The 23574-nt window shown below is 46.3% G+C and overlaps 3 protein-coding genes across 3 annotated transcripts in view; 2 read left to right on the top strand and 1 right to left on the bottom strand.

The window, feature by feature from the left end:
- Window positions 1-6808, top strand: part of CCBE1 (collagen and calcium binding EGF domains 1) — a 111494-nt gene extending 104686 nt beyond the window's left edge. The window contains exons 8-11 of the mRNA XM_075411439.1: window positions 851-990; window positions 1083-1118; window positions 1676-1711; window positions 2805-6808. Coding sequence (XP_075267554.1) covers window positions 851-990; window positions 1083-1118; window positions 1676-1711; window positions 2805-3038 — 446 coding nt within the window. The 3' untranslated portion in view covers window positions 3039-6808. The remainder of the gene's footprint in view (window positions 1-850; window positions 991-1082; window positions 1119-1675; window positions 1712-2804) is intronic.
- Window positions 6809-7627: 819 nt separating this feature from the next.
- On the top strand, window positions 7628-8833 carry MRPL17 (mitochondrial ribosomal protein L17). Its single transcript, XM_075410837.1, has 3 exons — window positions 7628-7841; window positions 8142-8210; window positions 8311-8833. Exons 1-3 carry the CDS (start codon window positions 7668-7670, stop codon window positions 8581-8583), a joined length of 516 nt encoding a protein of 171 aa, XP_075266952.1. The 5' UTR covers window positions 7628-7667; the 3' UTR covers window positions 8584-8833.
- A 2535-nt stretch (window positions 8834-11368) lies between these two features.
- Window positions 11369-23290, bottom strand: ARHGEF39 (Rho guanine nucleotide exchange factor 39). Its single transcript, XM_009943722.2, has 10 exons — window positions 23205-23290; window positions 21905-22089; window positions 21235-21329; window positions 20697-20817; window positions 19561-19679; window positions 17860-17930; window positions 16927-17055; window positions 13274-13503; window positions 11753-11841; window positions 11369-11567 (listed from the first exon to the last, which is right to left on the bottom strand). Exons 2-10 carry the CDS (start codon window positions 22049-22051, stop codon window positions 11552-11554), a joined length of 1017 nt encoding a protein of 338 aa, XP_009942024.1. The 5' UTR covers window positions 22052-22089; window positions 23205-23290; the 3' UTR covers window positions 11369-11551.
- Window positions 23291-23574: the final 284 nt, after the last annotated feature.

Below are 23574 nucleotides of genomic sequence, written 5' to 3' on the forward strand. Positions count from 1 at the left end.
AGGAGCCCGGGAGGTTCATGGCTAAGCATCATCTTACTCCTTCCGAAAACCCTGACTGTGCACGTTCTGTCCTGCTGAACCCTTCTTACTCTCTGCCGTTCGTTTTCTATGTCTTTCACGTGCCTTCAGCGTGAAGGAAAGTGCTTTCCCCTCTAACTATAAAGCAATTCAGCTACTGACACTTCAGTGGTCTTTATTTTGTGCAACTGTTGTTTCAGGTGCCTGATTTTCTGTTTTGCTTTTCACAGTGTTTCTCTTGAGCTAAACATATGCTTTATTGCCTGTGTACTTCCTAAAAACTAACATTCTCTGCTGAGTCAGCAGAAGCTGAAAAGAATATAAAGCAAAATGGAAGAACAGAGCCTTTTTTTCGCCCCTAACACATTGGCTACCGCACTGAGCAAGAGAGGTGCAGCCCGCCACTGAAAAGGGCTTGCTTCTCTGCCAGTCATGTAGATGCCTTCAACCCAGCACTCCCATGAGTTTTTCAAGGCTTTCTTTTCATGAAGTGTTTCTCAGATGTGACTTCTTCTTTTCTTGTTTGTGTGAAAATGAGGCATTTCTGCTTTTCTTTTCATTCCCAGTCTGTGTCCCTAACCACCTGGCAGTGGCAGTCTTGGCTTTTTGTATAGACGAGGTTTAATTGTTTTGCGAAGATCTCTTGCAGCCACCATGACAAGGAGTCCTGTTATCTCAGACGACTGCTGTGTTGGTTGTGGTGTTGTGGATATGCATGTGTTAAGGCAACCAGTCCATTGGGTGGTTCAAAAAATGGTCAGTCCCCACTGCTTGTGCTGGTGAAGTGACCTGAAGGCTTTCCCTGGCAGGTAACCTTTGTTGTCGGTTGCAGGGGCTCCAGGACCAAAAGGGAGTCAAGGAGTTCCTGGGTCACCTGGACCTCCCGGACAGCCGGGCCCTCGTGGATCAATGGGACCTATGGGCCCATCTCCAGACATATCACATATTAAGCAGGGCAGACGGGGCCCCGTGGTCAGTATTCTCACCTCCTGTCACACATTGCACAATTGGCCTTAGCTCCACAACTTCTCAGGTCCTTGTGAACACTTTCTTTTCTCTTGCAGGGCCCACCGGGAGCCCCAGGGAGAGATGGTAGCAAGGTGAGGAGAGGTACTGTTTTCCATAACTTGGGCACATGCACATGCGCAGTGCAGGCTTGCTAGAGACACCCTCTACACACTTGCAGCCACACCCTTTTACCATCTTATTTCCTTTGCTAAGCTGAAAATGTCCTGTTGTCACATGCCTCCATGTCTTCCTTCTATTCTGTGCTTGCCGTTCCTTCAGTCTTGCAAATAGCCCTGCCAGGCTATCCTTCAAGCAGCCTCCTCTACTTTCTCTGCAGCCCTTTTCGCTTTTCTACGAATAAATGTTGATGCTTTAGCCCATTTCAACAGACTGCTCTTTTGTGAATTTCTCCTGTTAACTGGTTTGCTTGTTTCTGTTTAGGATAAATATCAGAAGTGCCTAACCCCGCTCCTGCTAGAATCAGTGGCCATTTCCTTGCATTCCCCCTTCACTTTCTTTCCTTTTTCTGAGAAATCGTAAGCTGATGATTCTTGATTTGGTGACAATAATTAAGGGAGTCTACAGAGGCAAACTGTGATTATTGTTTCCTTTAGTCACAGCAAACTAACTGGGGTGCTATTGATTACAGGGGGAGCGAGGCGCACCAGGACCAAAGGGGATACCTGTAAGTATTGCTGACAGGAGGAAATGTCCACAACAGAGCGATGCTGACTGCTAACAACAGGTCACCAAAAAGAAAAAAAAAAAAACCCCACCTCTCCTGTGTCAAGAGCACAGTGAAAGATACTTTACATGCACAGTTATTGGAAAGAAAGTAATTACTTGTTTTCATCCAAGTGTTTTTGCCTCCTCCCTTGCTGGGTGTGACACTGGAGGCAGTAAGTGCACCTCTGCCCTGCAACAGTGGTGGGACATCCTCAGAAGGCAGCAGCGTGAGACCCCACGCAGAGTGCTAGTTAGTACAGTTCAGCCGCTGCTCCTAATGGGAGCTGGATCCCTATTAAAATCCTGCCTCTCATCTCTCTCTGGGATTTGGCAAGCTATAGGCTTTGAGCAAGTCCTCAGGACAAGGATGAGTATTTACAATCTGTTTTCAGGTGAAATTGTTTACAAATTTATTTATTGTGGTGTTTTCTCATTCATGGAATGTATTTTTAAGAGTGTGTCCAGCAGGCTGTCCTCAGAATTAAACAGTGTACTTTACTGTGTGAAGTCAGCTAAAAAGAAATGATGATTTTCTAAAATCAGATAAAACCAGTTGGATACTCTCTACATTATAATTACCAATATATTTAGTAAGTGGTGGACAACAGCAGGGTTACCATACTGAAAAGATACCTTCGGAATGCCAGCACCCTTGAGAAAAAATTTTAAATAAATAATAATTATTGATTGATTAGTCATTCTAAGAATGTAATTTCTACCAGTTTAACAAGTAGGAACACAGGGAACCAAGAGTTATCTCCTCTGTTCACATATGGCATCAAGATACTTTTAGAGGGCAGATAGAGCCAAGGAATTGTTAAATAACAAAAGGGCCGAGCATCCTGTAAATGTAGGCTCTGTCTGCAAAAACATTTGCCTTCCTTTGAAAATTGTTTCCTGAGCAAGGTGATTCAAAAAGACACCGATAATTTCTGGCAATTGATATGAAGCAGTATTTTACTGTTACCCCTGCAAAAGTAATTATATCATCCTGTTTGAAAACTGTACGAGTGAAGTGGAATATAATTAATGACCGTGCCTTGTGACTGCAGGGCCCACCAGGTTCATTTGATTTCCTGTTGCTGATGATGGCAGACATCAGAAACGACATCGCTGAGCTGCAAGAGAGAGTGTTTGGACACAGGACTCATTCGTCAACAGAGGAGTTTCCATTACCTCAGGAATTTACAAACTATCATGATACAGTAGATTTTGGATCTGGAGAAGACTACAAACCACGGGCAGCACCCAGAAACTCCAGGACACAGAAGGCAGCCCATCCTTAGCTATGCCTACTGAAAAATAGAGCCCCTTTAGAGTTCAACATAAAAATGCACTGACAATGTAAAAAAAAAAAAAATTATATATATTATTTCCAAGTTTTCTCTCTGCTTTTCCCCAACCATGCTGCCTGTACTGTAGCTTTCCTGGTTCATGGTAGCCTCCTTGCAGTAATTCCATACCATCAAGCCTGCACTGTGCATTGTACCTAGACTACCAAGAAAACCTTTTAGTATGCAGTACAATTAAGGCATGCTCTAGCTAATGGCACAGACCACAGCGTTTCATCTGCCTGCCTTGCATTCTATGTCCAAATGACCCAGTACTCAAATTTTGCTAGGGGTAGAGGGACAGCTGAACATCTTCCCTGAATGATGTCAGTAATGAAAACCTTGGTCCATAGTTACTTTATACATGTACATATATGATACCACTGGACTCAAGTCTCCAGCTACTGTCCCTACCAGGCTTAGGAAAGTGTGAAAAGTGGCTCCCTCTCTCACAGCAGAGGCCAGCTGTAAGTGAAATGTCTTTCTGTTATGCTCCGGCATGGCAGAAAAATGCAAAAAAGTACGGTGAAGCAGCGATACTTGGGTGCTGTTTGTTGATCTGGAAATTACTTGGCTTTGTGTTGCTACAGTGTCATTCAGAGAGAGTCAAAAAGGTGCTTGTCCTAAACTAACACTACTTTTCCCTTATTATTCTCACACTGCTCGGTGTGAAGGCCAGTTCCCTTCCTCAACAGATTCATGCTGGATACAGTACACAAAGATGAGCAAGAGAACAGGGGATGTATAAAGCAGGAGAACCAAGCACAAGTGAATCAAGTAGGCTTACTGGCAAGCACAAAATCAATCCCAGCCTTGCAGAATGAGTTGGATTCTGACCTCCTGCAAGTGCATGTCTTCTGTGGTGAAATGCTGAAGTCCAAGTGAAATCAAGACCACAGAGAGGCCTCATGTTTGCAAAGAGCTTCCATCTGTTTTGTTCCTCTGCTGGGTGAGAGCGACCTAAATGGCATTGACAGAACCGGAACGCAGAGTGGCAGTATATTTGGCTGGGTATATGAGAAGTATGAGTAGGTGCAGGAGTGCACATGACAAAACATTTTAACTGGTACGAGGATGGCTAAGGTGAGGTACTGCACGTGGGATCCTGTATTTGTGAAGAGAGATGAAAGGGAGTGCCCTTTTTTTACACTGGAAAATTAGATGCACAAGTTAGACCATACCTCATGGGTGATGTATGTTACCATTTCTTTAGGATTACCGCAGCTGCTGAGGACTCTGCCATGCTTAGAAGACAAAGGAGTATATTAAGCACAAAACTTCAATGTCATATCTATGTAGCTGCTACTTCTACAGTATGTTTAGTGCTGGGTCATGTCCATGTTACAAATGCAAAGAAAAACTTCTCATTTTGTCATGTTTTTCAGGGCTTACATGTTCTAATAGAATAAATACAAGCAGAATGATAAGCAGGCCCTTTTCAGATAACCTGTAAAGGTTTGGATTCCCTTCCATATTCTCTGGGCCAAAAGATAGTTGGTGTAATCCCTACACCACCAGTAACAGGTCATGTACAAAGAGCTGGCAGCCTAGACTTTTTGTATCTTTTGTATATTACCTTAAGAGGATGTGTTCGTTCCTGTAATTGTTCCTCGCTATCACTATGCCACAAGCAAGGGCATTAGCTTTAAGAACATTAACGTTCTGTACTCCTTTTCACATTATATGTATATCAATATTTACAAAGCAGTGACTAAGTCACTGGGATAGCTTAGAAAAAATGATAGGGCTTTCACCCTGTGGTCTTTGGGCTTCTCCTCTGTGAGGAGCTCTGCCAGCAGCTGCAGATCCAAGTGGTCTTGTGAACTAGGCAACAGGGAAATCAGTGAGATTTGGGGATAACAGAGAAATCAGTGAGATTTGGGGATAATGGGGAAATCAGTGAGATTTGGGGAAGGAAACTTTGGCCAAAAGAGGGATGGTCTTATATGCATGAACTGAGGCATTTATGTCTTATTTTCTTAATTTCAAGCAGGCAACTAGGTATAAATAACATTGCTCAAGAATATACAACTTTAAGTAAATTTGTGAAGTGTCAAATGTTACATTTGTAACTCTTGCAAATTATGTAACTTTTGCATATATTTACCACCACACTCCATCACCTGCTGGATCAGGTTGATTCCCACTATAGAATTAGTAGCTGCAGTTTTTTGGTCCATCAGATACTGAATAGTGAGTTAGATAAGTGACTTCCTACATGCCAACTAAATTCTATTGCCCCCTACCCACAAGAAGATGTGTTACACAAAAGGCACTTATTTTAGTTCTAAGCTCTGCGTTTCCAAATGTAGACAGGTACCAAATGAGAAGTTCCTACAGTTTGACCATCAAATTCAGGGGTAGGTGTCAATTTACCCCACTGTGCATAAGCGTCCAGGGAAGGGAAATTCTGAGACTGCACCACAAAAGTAGATAAAATACATGTCTTGCTGTAAGTACAGAAAACTGTCCTACAGACTCCTGAACATAAAATACGGCACAAGTTTATGTGCCTTTCTGAATGGAAACCTCAGTAACTTCCCTTTCTGGAGTCTGCATCATTTATTTCCACATCCCAGAGCTGGGTTTTCCAATAGACATGCTCACTCCGTAAAAAAAGGCGAACAAAAGTGCTCCTTGGGTTTGTCCTTGAGCTTCACCCTCTCTTTCCAGACTCGCTGCCCCAAAGCTGTTGGCTGAGTCCCAGCAGCAAGGAGGGAACACTGTGGTAAGGATAAGTCCCCACCCAACATGACACAGGAATTTCTCCAGCAAGGAGAGCCCTTGTGAGCAGAGCTGGCTGGGAAGGTTCCACCTTCTGTCTGTGTCCGGCTACAATCTTTGCAGACCTTTCTCATTTTATTTCTGATTAATTGTATGATAACTTTCGTAACACATTGCATCAGACACATTTCATTAAGATTTCTGGATAAATACATACAGACACTCAGACAGAAAAGTGACATTTTCTTCAGCATGCCCGAAGTTTTATAAAGAGGAATCATTTCCAGTTTTACCGGGGAGGCAGGGAAGTCATTACCTTGTAAATTACTTATTAACTCTGTGGCCTCAGAAATAACAACTTCCCCTCAAGAATCCAAAATAATAATGTAGAAACATCTAAACTCACGCCTAGTTTCATTACTGGGCTCATGCACATGACAACTTTGTTTCATATAAATACTATGTATAATTTTATTAGAAATAAATATTATTTTGATGTTAAGATATCAACTTATAAGCAGAAGGATAATAAAGAGCTTGTTATTTTATTAGAAATATATTTAACGGAAACATTTGCAAGAGTGTGTAGTGATAGGAGAATGCTGATTGTTAATGCGTTTACCAAAATCGCAAAGCTTGGAAAATGTTTTCTCTCAACACCGTGCCAAGTACATACAGAACTGATCTTGCTTGCAAAGCTGGAATGTTGGAAAGACGAATGAGTATATTGTCAGGCTAAATCGGGAAAAGGAAAGGAAAATGGATTGTAAATGGAATTAAGGTAATGCCTGGAGTTGTTGCTGGCATTACAGCTTGAGGAACGATCTTCCTAGAAGTATTTCAGAGTTAGTACATTAAGCTTTAGAGAAGCAACAGAAGATGGGTGTGGGGTCCAAGAATTTGTTAACTTCACATTAAAGTCCATATGTTTGTTCCTATTACACATTCCAATAGCTATACTGTTCACTTTATTTATATATGAAATACTAAAATGTGTATAAAACGATTGTGATTTTATGATGTATTCATAATAACAAAGATATTTTTTCTTACGCTGTTGCGAGCTGTTTTTGTTAACACATCCTTCCTCTGAAACAGAAACACTGGCTGGAAGAGACAAGCAGCAGGAAACCTCCTGACGCTGCCTTTTAGCGTCTTCCTTGGAGCTGAACCACAGGCGCTTCCAGGAGCGGGGCCGCGGGGCAGGACCTCTGGCAGAACGGGGTGGGTTTGTGTCTCTCTGGAAATCACGCACGCACCCACCCACCCCCACCATCAGGATGGCGGCTCCACGCGGGGTGCCCGATGGTGGCTCCGGCGGCCGCACCCCAGGCCGCCATCCTACGCAGGCCCTGCACAGCCTGGCGATGCGACGTGGCGCTCCGCGCCTGGCACCCCGACACCGGTACTGGGGGAAAAGGGGCAACGAGGTACAGGCTGTGGCAGGCCTCGCCCGCCCTCAGCGGCTGCCCCAGCCGCTCCCCGCCACAGCGGGAGGGTCCTGTGAGGGCGGCGTCCCGCACCCGGTCCCAGCTGCGCTGAGGGGCAGCAGGAGGGCCGGCCGCTCTCCTTCCTCCGCGCACAGCCCAGCCCAGCCCAGCCCAGCCCAGCCCGCCCGCCACCACGGCCTCGCCCTGGTGCCGCAGAGGCGGCAGCAGGGCTATGAAACCGCCGGGGCTGGCGGCGCGGGACCAGGCCCCACCGCGGCGAGAGATGGCGGCCGGGCCCGCCGAGGGGCGGAACTACAGCTCCCAGCATGCCCCGCGGAGGAGAGCGTGCTCCTTTGCGCCTGCGCACTGCGCTTCCCGTGGTGCCCGGCGGCGGCGGCGGCGGCGGCGTTGGCGAAGGGAGGGCGGTGGGATGCGGCTGTCGGCGGCGGCTGCCATCTCGCACGGGCGCGTGCACCGGCGGTTTGGGCTGAGCCCGCGCTCGCGCCTCGACCTGCTGCGCAACCTGGTTACGGCGCTGGTGCGGCACGAGCGCATCGAGGCGCCGTGGGCGCGGGCCGACGAGATGCGGGGCTACGCCGAGCGGGTGAGCGGCCTGGCCGGGCCTCACCGGGCCTGACCGACCCGACCTCACCGGGCCTGGCCACCGGGCCTGACTGTCCAGACCTGGCTACCGGGCCTGACCGACCGGGCCTGACTGACCGGGCCTGACCAACCGGGCCTGGCCACCGGGCCTGACCGACCGGGCCTGACTGACCCGGCCTGACTGGGCCTGACTGACCGGGCCTGACCAACCGGGCCTGGCCACCGAGCCTGACTGACCCGGCCTGACCAGGCGGGTGGCAGCTATAGGACCCTGACGGCTCTTCCTGCGTCCTCCCCACAGCTCATCGACTACGCCAAGATGGGGGACACCAATGAGCGTGCCATGCGCATGGCGAATTTCTGGCTGACGGTATGTAGGCAAGCACGCACGTGCACATGCACCCCCCCTTCCCTGCCCTCCCTGAGCGCCCCACAGCCCCGGTGTGGGAGCTGAGCATGCCGCCCTGCAGGAGAAGGACCTCATCCACAAGCTGTTCAAGGTGCTGGCGCCCCGGTTCCAGCCCCACCCCGGCAGCTACACCCGCCTGCTGCAGATCCCCAACCGGGATAGCCTTGACCGCGCCAAGATGGCGGTCATAGAGCTTAAGGGGAACCCCTTCCCACCGCTCATCCGCCCGCAGCGAGACACCGAGAAGACACTGCTCAACCAGCTCCTGAAGGGCTACCGGGAGGAGATGCAGCGGGCAGCAGCCCCGCAGGCCCCTGAGGGCACTCCCGTGTAGGCATCCCCCTGCCCCGAGGGTGGCCCCCTGCGAGTGCTGCGCCAGCCCTGTCCTGGATCACGGGAAGGGAAGATGCCCCGGGAGGGCCGAGGAATGGTTACTAACCCGGAGCTGCCGTGCCGGGGGCACAAGCTCAGGGTGACTTGCTTCTTGCTGTGGCTCGAATAGAGACTCGGCAAGAGAAGGAAGTCAAACTGGGAACCCTAATGGTTGATATTCTCTGTGTAAATAAACTCTGTTCGGAAAGTGAGTTTGCTTCTGTTTGGATTGTATTCCTACCCACATGAGTTAGTAACTTACTTCAGCAGAGGCTGGGTTTTTTGCAGCATCTGGTCCAACAGCCCTGCTCTCTGGCAGCGTCTCCACTTCACTGTGAGTGAGCTACAGTGTTTTCTAGAAGCCAACATGCAGCCTTTCAGGGCGGGAAGTTCTGTGGAGAAACCATTTAGTTTTGCTGTTTCAGAAGCGCTGAATGCAAATAGGGTGGCAGCACTGAGACAGGTGTTAGAAGAGGCAGTACCAAAGGGACTTGAGTTGTAGTAAGGAGGCAACACTGGCAGGAATAATAGTTGTCTCCACAAAGAGATTGGTAGACCTCTCAGCCTCAGGCGGTGTCTTCCAAGAAATCTCTGTATTACCCTGGTAGAATGAAAATGGGTGGTAGCAGAACCTTTTCAGAGAGTGATACAACTACTGGGAGATGAGAAATTGTTAGCTTTGTTCCTAGCTGTAGCTTCTGTATAGAAAAAAAAAAAAGAACAAAAAAACAGAGATGCTGGGTGCCTTCCTCCTCTCAAGTTTCACAAACTACAACAAATGAGTAATCTTGTGTGGTGAGTTAGCTGTAGGGGAAGGCAAAAAAAAAAAAAATTAAGTTGATGTTGGAACTAGATGATCTTTAAGGTTCTTTCCAAGCTAAACCATTCTATGATTCTGACTTAAAATCTGGAAATTCTCTCTTCAGGGCATTTAATGACACAGTACTGTTGCCTTTCATCAAAATTAACTCCCAAAACACACAAAGTATGTTTAGGGAGGAGATGCTGTTTTATTCTGCACAGGGTGCGAGGTGGAAGATTTCCACAAATCAAGCACATCTGCTGGGATTCATTGTCGGATACTTATACACAAAAGTTGCAAGAAGCTCCACAGGCTGCCCAGGGAGGCTGTGGAGTCTCCTTCTCTGGAGATATTCAAGACCCGCCTGGACAAGGTCCTGTGCAGCCTGCTGTAGGTGACCCTGCTTCGGCAGGGGGTTGGACTAGATGACCCACAGAGGTCCCTGCCAACCCCGAACATTCTGTGATTCTGTGAATTATTCCACCTATCTAATGCATATTCATTATGTTGTGCAAGTAGGATCCCCTGTGCTTGCGTGGGGATAGCAGCCATCTATGCCTGTCCCAGAGGGTCTCCAGTGGTCGTATGGGGAGGAAGACCTCCTACTCATTTTGACCTTCTGTGGTCATGCGTCAGCTGAGGACACCAGAGTCATTGCTTTTTGTGCCAACTCCTTGTTTCACAGTCTCACAGCAGGTGCATGTCCTTGGTTGAGCAAGTCTGTAACCATGAGATGCTCCTTACCTGGAACACTGGCTGCCATGCAAATACTTTTCATGAGTTAGTAACTGTCTTTATAACCTTTTTCTTAACTATTAGTTCGCCTTATTAATATATGTCTACATGTACATCACCAAGGTAACAGTACCACTGCTTTTTTAGTGAATTCCAGTGAGAAACTGAAGATGCATGGTACTGTTTAAAGGAGAAGAAAGTCAAACTTCTGAAAAAGTCAGTGTTCCGGAGCGACCTCAATCTTTGTATCTCTGATGACCTTGAAATTGCTCTCCTTGCAGCTGATGACCTAATATCTTGTCCAAACAGATGTTTTCTCCCTCAGTAGAAGAGATGGGCTGAACTGCTGTTGCTGCAGAGCTTCCACATTACGAAGCTGATGTTCGTAAGAATTTAACATTAAAGCACTAACAATAGCCTATGTGTATTTCTTCCTTAAATTGGTCTTTTGCCCTGTGAAACTGAACCCTAGCGCATTACCAGCGACTGATGACTGGGAACGCCGACTGCGGCCCTCTGGAGACATCCGCTGTCCTTCAGGAGCAGAGGTGCTGCCCAGGCTCCTTGCTGCAGCATTTCAAAGCGGTAAGGCTGCTGCACAGCTTGAAGGCAAAGGCAAGTGCTGTTTCACCTGCTTCATGTCTTAGGATTCAGCTCAGAAATGTGAATGCTGTCTATGTTAGCTACCAGTTTATTTTGGATAGTTTGGCAGATTAACTTTTCCACGGTGTTGATGAGAAACTGAGAGATACGATTTTAAGCACTGGATTATGTTCCTGTGATCTGCTCACCTGTCACTTTCTTAGAGGAGGAGGGACAATAACTGTCAAACTATTTTGGTAGAAAAGTGAAGGATGTGAATGATAGCCATATGTTAAGGGAGGAAGATGACTGTGGCCCTGTAGCACTAGCTGAAAATACAGTGTTATGCACACGTTACTGTTACCCAAAACATCTGTTTTGATCAAAGGAGCCAGAAGCAAGAGCAGGTAGGTGTACACATAGGCAAATAAATGCAAAAACACTGATTTAGAAAGACAGCTGGATAAAATCATTTAATGAGGGAAAGCAAGTCAGGCTTTCTTCTGCTTGTTCTTAAATTAAGAATCTGAGGGAAAAAAAAAAGTGTAGAAAAGCTAGAAGCTTCTAAGTCAAATTGGGGAAAAGTCTTCATACACAAGAATGTCGATGTACAAATCCCTAGTGTGCATACTTATTTTTTGCAGTATCTCTATTAGGACAGCTGACAAAGTATGCATAATCTCACAAACATGCTGTGTAGTCCCTCTAAATGCAGTTCTCCTACTGTGTGTCCTTGAACATTTCCTAAGATTCTGCAGGCCTCTTCCAAGAGGGGCAGCTGTCCTGCCAGTCTGTCTGCCACTCAGGTGGGTCAGGTTTTCAGCTGTCTGTAGAGGAAAACAAAGGGGAAGTTCACTGCGAGTACATGAAATCTGTTCTTACTATTCCTTTGTATCCTGGCTGCCAGCTCTTCTTGATCAGCCTTATAAACACGTAATACAAGCAAATATACAGGTCCATATGATCATTTTTATGTTCTGCCCCCTTCCTCCTCTGGAAAATAGATGCCTACCTGACGGTGGCTGTGAGACTCCGATACCAGTCATTAATATCTTGTTGGTCGCTGGACATCAACAGCAGTGTCTTGTGTGGAAAGGAAAGCTGAAAGGCAAACAGAGTCTGGTGCCACTCTGGCATTCCTTGCCAAGGCAGCAACTCTGACAAAAAGAGAGCCATCACCATTGAACTCAACTCATCCCTGCATGCTGATTTCCACCTGCTTTTTTTTTCCCCAGATGATAGAAAAATTCAGTATTGGTACTGGGAGAAGCCAGAGGCTGACAGTATAGAGCAAGTGCCAGACGTGTCCATTGCTTCCAGCCGCAGATGGCAGCTCACTTTGCCTTAATTATCCACTACCAAATGCCCTATTAAGTTCTCAGCAGCTTTTCGTCCAGTTTTGTCCCTTACTCGAAGCTGCCCGTAGGGGTCCTTCCACCACAACCATCTACAGATCACAACTTACCTACTGAACTGCAACCTGGGAAGACCTGAAGTTGAAACTCCTACCTAAGGCATCATTCCCAAAGACCCTGCAGCCCTCAAGGAGTTGGGTAAACGAGAAGTATCTGTTCTGATAATACCCACATCTTTCTGCATTCTCTGTTTTTCAGGGTTTCCTGTAAGTTCAGTCACTGTAATGCTGTGTATTTCTTGCCACGTGACTGTGGGGCTGCCCCTCAGCTGCGCTCTGCTGAGGGGACATCAGAGTCTTCTCGGACCCTCCTCACCTGAGCTAAAAGTGAAGCAACCAGCAGCCTGTACCGCAGAGCGCCCAGGAGGGCCTGCGCCACTAAGGGAAAAGCATCTACCTCACCAAAGAAGAGATGGGCTGCCCTAACTGTCCTGGTTTGGGCTAGGACAGTTACTTTTCTTCCCAGTAGCTGGTATAGTGCTGTGTTTTGGATTTAGTATGAGAATAGTGTTGATAACATACTGACGTTTTTAGTTGTTGTGAGGCAGTCAGGGACTTTTCACCTGGGCTTCCAGGTGCATGGGAAGCTGGGAGGGGGCACAGCCGGGACAGCTGACCCAAACTGGCCAAAGGCTTATTCCATACCACACGACGTCATGCCCAGCATATAAAGCTGGGGGAAGAAGAAGGAAGGGGGGTACATTTGGAGTGATGGCGCTTGTCTTCCCAAGTAACCCTTACGTGCGATGGAGCCCTGCTTTCCTGGGATGGCTGAACTCCTGCCTGCCGACGGGAAGGAGTGAACGAATCCCTTGGTTTGCTTTGCTTGCGTGCATGGCTTTTGCTTTACCTGTTAAACTGTCTTTATCTCAACCCAGGAGTTTTCTTGCTTTTACCCTTCCGATTCTCTCCCCCATCCCACCAGGGGGAGCGAGCAGCTGCATGGTGCTTAAATGCTGGCTGGGATTAAATCACAACACTAACTCAGAGTAGTTAATTGCATTTACCATTGTCACCACTCCCACCATCTCAGTCCTGCTGCTGCCAGGACAGCTAGAGACCTGCTTTGCGAGTCTGACTCCACTAATGCTTCTGCCAGGCGGAAGCAGGAAGACTTACACTGAGGAGCCCTCCCTCGCTGTGCGTGTGGCCGAACACTTTATCCACCACGCACTGGTGAAGAGGGTAGACGGCCCGGCATGCCAGTTTGTTTGAGTTCAGCGGGTGCAGTGGGTGGCAGGGCTTTGTTGCAATAAAGATATCAGAAAAAAGGAAGAACATCCTGCGCTTCAGTTCTTCTCCCTTTGAAGGCACCACCAAAAGCCAGCCTTCCCGGATGTACCAGCGCCCTAGGCATGCAAGGGAAATAAAGACAGTTGTCAGATCGTCATTGAAGAATTAAAAAAAAAAAAAAAAAAAAAGTATGACAAGCAGGACTGTAGGTTGCCAGGTTCTAAATCACTACATCAGTTGCAGCCACTAGAAGGCACTGAATATCAACTGGGGCCAGCGCACAAGCACTGACAGCGCCCATGCAGAAGCAGTAATCAGCCCAAAACGTTCAGTGTATGAAGAGCAGACTGAAGTTGTTATAAATCTACTATGTTAATTAAGAGGGTATTTTTATATGCAAGTCTGCTTAAAGGCACCAGAACAAAAACATGGTTTGACAATAGCATGCATGCCTTTAAATTAACATAAGCCTTGAGAAAACATACCATGAACTATCTTAAATAGTGCTGCCCAATTGTTTGTCGTTAGGGATAAAACAGACATTAGCCTAAGCTTTGAACATTTATTATTTTCCCCTTGTTTTCTTTGCTTGTGCATAGCAATTTAAAAAAAAAGTTTCACAGGTCATCTAACTACATACTGACCTCCAGTAGTTAACAGATTACAGAATGCAGATTGCTGTTCTAATGAGAAGACAGCGAAGGGGATACAAAACAACATACTAAAAGGAAGGTCTGAACAGGCAGCCTTATCAACCTTCTCTTACAGAACAGGGTCCAGTGTCATCTACCCATGAAATGAATTGCAGTGAAACAAAAGGCAGAGAAATCAGCAGGAAAAAAATCAAATCAATTTGACAGATCTAGCTGCTAAGCAGCAATAAAAAAATGGCACCTACACAAAATGGAATAATGAAAGCAGTGCCTCTTACTAGAAGGATCATTGTACGAGACAGCCATCAACTCATGAGAATTATGAAGACACATGCCAGTAAAATTATCTATAAAAATTTAAAGCCATAATAAGGTATTGCCACCCAGCCTGCTCTGGGAAACACATGCCAGAGAATTCCAGACATTGTTTTTCGTGCCTTAGCTTCTGGATGAGCTAGTAAATGCCTATTAGAAAACAACACAATTTTATTTTAATTATGGATTGTGTCTTAGTATGCTACAGTCACAAAACACAGAGGCAAGTGAATTCCTGCTTAGCTTACTCCACAGGAAGCACTCCTCTTTTTGGAATAAGAAACCAAGAAAGAGTAAGGGTGAGGTGCAGGAATCAGTCCAAGCTTGAAAAACACATGAAAGGAAGGTGCCAGTAGCATGGGGCTGGACTGAGAACTGTCTCCCTCAGGCTAAGCTGTGATCGGACTTCCAGGCCTACAGTCTGAGCTGGACTGTGCTGGGAGCCATGGGGTATAGATCTGTGTTCAGGATTCACAGAAGCACTTGATTTAGAAAATTCTTGTGAAAGGAGGGCAAGCAATCATCCCTAGGGAAGCAGGGGACGACAGAGGCAGTTCTGGCTAAGATGGTGTTTGCCCTATATATGGAAGGCAGCAAGGAAAGCAGGGTCTCTTTTCACTGGGAACAGTACATCTCAGAGACGCTGCCAAATGTGAGATACCCAACTCCAAAGCTGCTTGTTTTCTCTGAATCTGTATCATTACACTTTCTCACCTCATCCCTCCTAGTAACAGGATGCAACCTTAACAGTTATGTGAAAGCTAGCTTGTTTCTGGAAAGCTGGCCCAAAACTAGCAAGCCCCAGCTGCCTTACTTTTCTGCTTCTCACATCCAATAGCACCTATTTTACTCCAGCTAACGGAAAACACAACCATCGCAACTCTCCATCCTAGATAATGGAAAGGTGTCTGTAGACCCTCAACACTTGTGCTACTACATGTCTCAGAATATTTGGAAACAAAAAAAAAGTGGACCCAACTCTTTCAAACGATGGCCAACTCTGGTCTAGCTATACTGTTTTGGGGTCATTTTTTTTTGTCCTGGGTTTATCTTTTTAGTTCTGTCATTCAGGGTGTTCTGTTTCTGGCTGGGATAGTTAATTTTCTCCCTGGTAGCTGGTGTAGTGCTGTGTTTTGGATTTGGGATGAAAATAATGTTGATAACACACTTATGGTTTTAGTTGTTACTAAGCAGGCAACGACTTTCCAGCTTCTCGTGCTGGCCTGCCAGCGAGTGGGCTGGGGGTGCACGGGAAGGTGGGAGGGGACACAGCCGGGACAGCCGACCCCAACTGACCAAAGGGTTATTCCATTCCATATGACACCATGTCTAGCCTATAAAGCAGGGGGGGATATAATATATATAAAAAATATATATATTATATAGATAGTGTATATATATATATATATATACACACTCAGACATACTATATATATTACTATATATATTATATTATAAAAGCTGAGGAAAGAAGAAGGAAGGGTGGGATGTTTGGAGTGATGGCGTTTGTCTTCCCAACTAACCATTACACTTGTCGGAGCCCTGCTTTCCTGGGGATGGCTGAACTCCTGCCTGCCGACGGGAAGGAGTGAATGGATTTGTTGGTTTGCTTTGCTTGCGCACCTGGCTTTTGCTTTACTTGTTAAAGTGTCCTTATCTCAACCCAGGAGCCTTCTCACTTTTACTCTTCTGATTCTTTTCCCTATCCACACTGGTTTTTTTCACGCAGAAATCCACATGTATGAATTACAACCACATTCACAAGTACCTGGAGGCGCATCTTGGAGGCCTTTATACACAGTGACTGCTCCAGCTGCAGCACTGTTTCTCAACGACCTCTGCAACAGCAGTGTTTACTGAGGGCACAAGTGAAGCCCCAAATGGCCATTTCACAATTGCCCAGACTGGACACGTTTCTCACTGTATTCCATATACAGCGAGGAGCATGCGCTGGGCATGCAGAGGACCCAGTCACACAAGAGGTCATAAAGAAACCTGTAATCCAATTAAATGATCTTACACACCAGTGACTGTGACTTCATATATCTCAGCTATCAACACAAATACTCTGATTTCTGGTACAGTTTAACCATGCAGATAAAAGAAGATTCCTCATGTGAAGGCTGTGAGCAGAAGTTCATGAAGCTTGTAGCTTAAGTGAAAAAACACCACAGTCCTCAGGCCCTTGACACTCAGAAATCTATGGTTCCTGCAATGGAGTAAGGACAACACCTCTACTTACGCTCTTCCAAAATTATTTAATGTCTGTCTTTCATTCTCACCCTGACCTCTTCAGGTTCCTGTTACTAACTTTCTAACTACATGCCATCAGCTCCTTCTATCTGGATGTCAGACAATGAAGGTGCTGCTTATCCTTACTCAAAAATTCTGTATTCAAATTAAAAAAAAAGTGTTTGAATTGTTAGTTATATTCCTTCACCACCTATCTATGGAATTTGGGTAGAAGGGGAAAACTGGTTAATATGAGTAGAGTCAGAGATGCAGGCAAGCATATACCTCCAGTTATCTCAACTTGGCAGAAGAAAAAACAGAGCTGTCAGTAAGACCCACCTGGAGTCAAAATCTGTGTCTTCTGTCCTTTGAGCAGTTTCTGAACCCGAAGTAGCTGCAATGAGTTCTCTCGCTTACGAACAATGTCTTGGACCCACCGAGATACCTCAGAAACAGATTTCACAGCCTCTGAAATTATAGCAGTATATTCTGAGGTTATCACAAATAAGTACATATTACACCTTATCCGTCTTGCTATGAATAGACAAGATGAAATCAAGAAGCAAATGCTCTAAACCAAGTATCAACAACAGATTTGGTCCATAATTTCAGCAGGAGATTGGACTAGAAGACCTCCAGAGGCCCTTCTCCATCCAATTTTTGTTGTTCTAGAAAACATTTATTTGCGAATGAAACATTACACAGAAGAATTTCCTGGATTTGGAAGAAAAACCAGGAAAAATGTCCCACAAGTGGTGTTAACTGCTAGTAAATATGGCATGAAGGACATTAATCATCCTACAAAATTAGGGCACAGGACCAATAGTCAGAGAATGTTCTGGGTTGGAAGTAACCTTTAAAGATCATTGAGTCCAACCTCCCTACCACGGGCAGGGACACGTTCCACTAGACCAGATTGCTCAAAGCCCTGTCCAGCCTGACCTTGTACACTTCCAGCGATCTGGCTTTGACAGCTTCCCTGGGCAACCTGTTCCAGTGTCTCACCACCCTCATCATAAAATACAGAGCTGCCATTTCTCTGACTTCACCCCTAGGCCACTTTCCCAGCCAGTTACACTCTGGTTTTAGTCCCAATGTGTTCTCAGGGACATCTTGATCAAGATGGAGAAGGGAAACAGTAATCCACTACAACTACAGAGAGAGTAAGGTTTCTCTTCCTGTGGAAGCAGACAGAAGACAAGTATGCAAATATTATAAGCAAGGAGGCTAACACAGTGATCAAAGTGGCAGCATCTACAGGTGGAATCATACTTGCAAGTTTCTGGTACTCAGCACTGTCTGGGCTGGTGTTCTCCAGCAGGTCTCTGAGGAAATGCTTGTACCTATTACGATAGGGAGAGCAGTTTTATTTCACAAAAAGATACCAAGAATAGCAGCATATCCTATTAGTGACAGAATGACGAACAACACTCCACCAGGAGACGGAGTACATACCTCTACGCCTAACCAAGCAGCTTTTGGTCACAATTCTTTGATGCCATTCATTTTATCTTCAAATTTATCAACTAAATTAACCCAAGTATTTCATACATTTGCAAGCCTTTGTCATTTGCTGGGCATCTGATAAAAGCAACCTCACATATTACTTAAGTTCATGAGATTCTCTTAGCATTCACATGAAAATGCCATCAATAACAGACAAATTTCTCTTTGAACTATTCATTTTCTTTTAATGTCTGAATGGTAGCATTCATACCATATGTTTGCTTCCCACACAAGAAAATAAAGGCATTTCTATAAGAACTAGGAGCTGCCTTTTGCTTTTTTCCTCTCCAGTCTTTACCGGAAAGGATCAGATCTCCACAAATGCTTTCTCCCAGTAAAGTCAAACTATTTTCAGTCTGACAAAATGACAGAAGGAATACCACATTGAATAAATTCACAGACTGGCAGAAGTCATATGGCCTGCAGTATATGTCACAGAGTTTCAAAGAAACTTGAACGTGAAAGAGCTAATTAACCTAACGTGTGATTTTTTCATTAAAAAGCCACCATTTTTCCAAGCAGTTGGACAGCAACAAACATACTGCTATTTCACAAGTTTCAAGAAACAATCCAAAGAGCTACAGTAAAAAGAACACTTAAGTTCATGTAACCTTTTTAATCAGCTTGGCAGATACAAAGCTACCTGGAAGATTGTGGTGTGCTCATACCGAGTTATTCTCAAAGAAACGAGGCTCTCAATCTCTCAAATTTGCTTTAGCATGGGTAAGACCATCGTTGAAGAGCAGCTACTCAATCTATAGCAGCAGCAGCTGGGTTCCCAGCAAACTACCTGTGCTCTGTATGACCCACACACCCTCCCCAAGAAAGGGCAGCCCTCGAGTGCACGCAGCACTCGCCGCATGCAGTCTGCCTGCCTCGTCGAAGGGGAGATGATGCCTCAAGGGGGAAAAACAGCAACATAGACTGGATCTGCCCAGGCTCAGACAACTGCGATCGGCACCAAATCTGAGGAAAGCATACGGCCCTGATAACCGGAGAGGGGAGAGAAGCTCAGCCCCATTCATTGATGTCACCTCTCTCCAAAAGCAACCAGCTTGCTTGAGGAGAGTCACAACGCTCCAGGTCAGCAACCCACATGGAACTGGAGCAAGGGCATCTCTGGCAGAGCGCACCAATTCTGCGGCACTTAAGACGGCTTGCTTTTTTTCAGGGCCTAACTTCAGTAGCTTACCGAGGTGATACACCACCTTTACTTCAATTCTACCCATGAGCAGATGCAGGGCTTAGGAGCCAGGGCTAAACCTAGCTACCTCTCTGCATCCTCTCCCATCCACATACACCGATTCCACTTCACAGGTGTGCCTTCAGGTCTGTTTCATAGCTGTCTATAAGCTCCACTTTTGAGACACATTAAGCCACTTCACCTTCCACAGCAATCAAGACACCATTATGTTCCTTTTTCCCCTCTTGTACTAACACCTTGAAGACTCAGAATTGCTTACTTACTGGTGCAACCTCTGCAGGGGCAAAGGAAGCAGATCCTCTAGCTTCCTCCCTTGAAACTGAGGTCGAGTCTCCTGGAGTTTCTTAAACCGTCGGAATGACTTATTTTTCCTCAATTGCTCCTGTGTGCAGCAGAACAGGCATACAGCTTTGAGACTACAGAAAGAAATATGTGCTCTAGTCTGCACTAGAGCTTGGAACTCTTGAAACTCTTAGAGTTTAGGACTCCAGTCCCAAATGCAAGCATCAACAACTTCTTTTGCGGCCACGGGCAAGCAATTCCCGTGCAATTTCTCCTGACCACCATTTCCCAGCAGGTAATGGAAGCCATACCCCCTCTTCATACATGCACAGCAGTATAAAGCTAGTATACTCAGTAAACGGAAAAGTAAAAGAAAAAAAAGGAAGGTTGACTCAGACAGGGAAACAAGTCCACTTGTGGCTTTTTTGCCACATGTTTCAAGACAACGCAATGCAGCCCCGCACTCCCATCACCTCAAGGCATGTATCCAAAATGGCTTTTTCTCTTGGGAAATCAGAAGTGTGGATACATGCACGCAAACAGAACAGAATGGAAACATCCCTGTTCGTCCTGCAGCTCGAAACAAGCATGGACAAAAACTGGAAGTCGGGTGGTTTTAATTCCAGATACAGCTGTCAGGACTTTGGAATAAAAAATATATCCTTCTGGAATTTCTTGGAAGGCAGGTTGTATTTGGAGAGGTAAGCAGGAAGGAAAAATTTTTCTTCAACCATAGAAAAAAAAAATCAGAAAGGAAAAGGAAATCCCACTGCTAGGATACAGTTAGTGGTAGTGGGAAAGACTAGGAGACCTGATAATTCTCCAGAAAGAGATCACTGTCCCCTAGTGTTCCCACTGCAAACTCTCCAGGCTCGCCAGCCAAGGAGTGGGAGTAAATAAAGAACTCTGCTGGAAAAAGCTGTGCTCAGTGTCTGCACACACGCATACAAACACGTGAAACGAGCTTAAAAATTATGAAGCTCTAAATAAGTCCAGAAGTTTTCACCATTCTGTTACGAAGACTGAGAAAACAGAAGAAAAAGGGAAGGATGTAGCTGTTTCACAGAATAGAGAAAGAGAGGGAAGAAAGAATGTGAAGATTAAAGGAGATGTTTACCTTCAAGGTTTTATTTGACTGTTCCAAATTCTCAGCGTAGTGACCATAAAGCCCCAGATTCCGACAGAAATTTTCCAACCCTAGTCCCAAACTCCCTCTCTCCAGGTGAAGCAACAGAACCCTGTGCACAAGGAGGAAAGATAGCTCGTGAGTGGTGCGTTACTGATGGCATTTTCACAGTTCCCTCTGGTTCCCTCCTATGCTGACCTTCCCTCGTCAGTCTCCAGTCACATCCAGCTTCTGTGCCAAATACGTGCTTGGTGGTCACAGAGTAAGCTAGAGAAAACATTCCTTAAACCAGTTAAGTCTGCTCAGTGGTATTTTTAAATCACTGTCCAAAGAGCGACTGAGTACCTGGATATGTGGATAGAGACCAGCAGTTTCCTGGGTACACCCGCATGTGCCACCAAAGCTAGCAGTGCTAGACACGAACGCCTGTTTTACAAGGTGTTAGTTTTATTTCCCGAAATCTGACTTTCTCACCAATATAGGCTCCTCTCCATATAATCACAGGAATGACATCAGTGTGTTCACTTACTGGCTGGCCGAATATATGGATTCCAGGGGTCCAAATATGGTTTCCAACACAGCAGGTTTCAGCGTCCCTTTGGCCTTCAAAATTGTCACGAAGAACTGAGCAGGAAAAAAGAGAATTTCAAAGAGGTAAAATACACAGGTCACTCAAATGTTATTTGTGGCACACAGCAGAAGCAGGAAGTTGCAGCCTACACACTCTTTAGCTCAAAAAATATACATATGGTGAATGCCTACCTAAAATATCTATCATTGGACGCAAGCCTTCTTGGTAACTTTGACCATAACTCTAAACACGTCAAACGGCACTACAGCACTTGTAGAGTCTGTTTCAGTATTCCTAGACGCATCCACTTTTCACCACCTTGTTCATAATCTATCCTTTTCTTGTCTGTGCCCCTGCATTTCATACACCTCAGGCATCTTAAGGAGAGTCTCCTATACAATCAGAACTTGAGATTTATGTCTGTGTACAGACCACAGCCAAGGGGCCAAACCCATGAGCTCTCAGATATGACAGAGGAGGTAAAAGAAAAACAACAAAAAAACTTTTCAGCTCCAGCTGTTGTCCCGTGCAGTAGGGATGTACCAAAGTCTGGCTCTTGACCCTTCCCCACAACAACGCAAATAAGTACGTGCTGCACCTACACATCAGTAGGGACCGAAATACTCACTGTGACCACCAAATCCAGCTGCTCAAGGTATTTGTGTTCGGTTTCCAGCAGCTCCTTGGCTGTCCGGCTGCGCTTTCTCTCCCAGCGAGCCCTCTGCTCTTCCACAGTGTTTGCTCCAGCCACAAACACCAGGGATGGGTCACTCATGGCAGCCTCAGGGCTGGTATACAGAAATGTGACTGATCCTGAAGAGCCAAAAGATGGACACAGAACAAAAGAATAACCTATGCTGCCGGGTAGGATTCTGAGCTATGAGCTCTACACTTTACTGTGAAAGAAGGGAAGTCAATTGCCAGCAACCGTTACTAACGGTTTCCTTCTGCATTCCCACCCATGGGGACAGAAGCCCTGCATCCACAGAGGAACAGAGTTAGAAAGACCAGATCGTGAAAGCAAAAGCAGCACGTTACGGTACATCTGCAAGGAAATCTCAGGGGTACAATCCCGGTCACAGACCACTGCTTCCTGTGCTTTGCCCCATTCTTCGTGCAAAGTTCCCAATAAACCCAAGGAAGTTAGTGAGTGGAAGAGGCACTGGAAGCAGGAGTAGAAAACGGCCGTAAGATTTGTATTGAGGGGGAAAGAGAAAGTGAGCACTCTCGCTTGTTTTCCCATGGAGGTTCCCAAGAAGCAAGTGGTTTGCGCTGTCATTTTCTAACAGTAGTTTGTGGTTTCAGAGGTGAAAGAAACCGAGAAACTGCTGTGAATCACACTATCCACTTGTTAACCAGCTTCCCTGCTGCTCTTCTCTTCTGCAAGAGTCTGATGGTTTTGCCACAGGGAAAAACCCTCCCTCTTTTATCAGTCTCTCAGAGAGAGGGGCATGTGTTAGCAGAGCAACGATTAAACATCGCTCCGCCTTTTGGCCAAAAGGCGGTGCAGGCTGTCGCACAGTTGCTGTGGCATGAAGTCTGCAGTTCCTCGGGAAGCTGAGCTCCGATACAGCTCTGGCTCCCACGTGGGCGAGCTACACTAATGGAGAAAGACGTGTCATCACAGAGAAGGGAATCTGTCAAACGCAGTCTTCCAGAGACATTTCAGATACCTAAATCAACGTCTGGAACAGACGTTTTCAAATCAAAGGAGAACCAAGAGTTATTTAGTGAGCCGGCAGAAGTCCAGATCGCCGATGGGCGCGCGCGGTATTTCCTAGCAGCGGGAGCTTCTCCAGAGGTTCATCCGCGTGCTCGCTCTGGGCACGACCACGAGCCGCGGCCACATCTCGGTCGCGCAGGGCAGGCCCGGCAGCGCCGCAGGGAGCACAGAGCCCAGCACCACCCCGCAGCCGCCAAGCGCTCACCGGCAACAGGCGAAAACGCAGCGCGCCTCTAGCCGGAGCAGAAGAATTGCGTGGAACTCCCGCAGAAGGATTTTGCAGCCCAGTTTCTTTTCACAAATAATAATTTAAGGATGGAAAAAAAGAAAGACACAAGAGGTTAGACCAGGTTTGACCACCTCCCTCTGGCACAAAGCGGTGCGAACGCTCCCGTTATTCCAAAACGCGTTTCACTCGGACTGTGGGGTAAGAGCTGGCTGAGCCATGGGTGGACCGGCAGGCGCTTCACCCGCGGCCGACAGAGCCGCCCCAGCTGGCTTCTCCCCCTCCTCGGACCCGGGACAGGGGCCACCGAGCGCTCCCTGCGCGGTTCCACCAGCTCACGACGCCCCGC

Source organism: Opisthocomus hoazin, chromosome Z (assembly GCF_030867145.1).
Source record: "Opisthocomus hoazin isolate bOpiHoa1 chromosome Z, bOpiHoa1.hap1, whole genome shotgun sequence".
Classification (NCBI taxonomy): Eukaryota; Metazoa; Chordata; class Aves; order Opisthocomiformes; family Opisthocomidae; genus Opisthocomus; species Opisthocomus hoazin.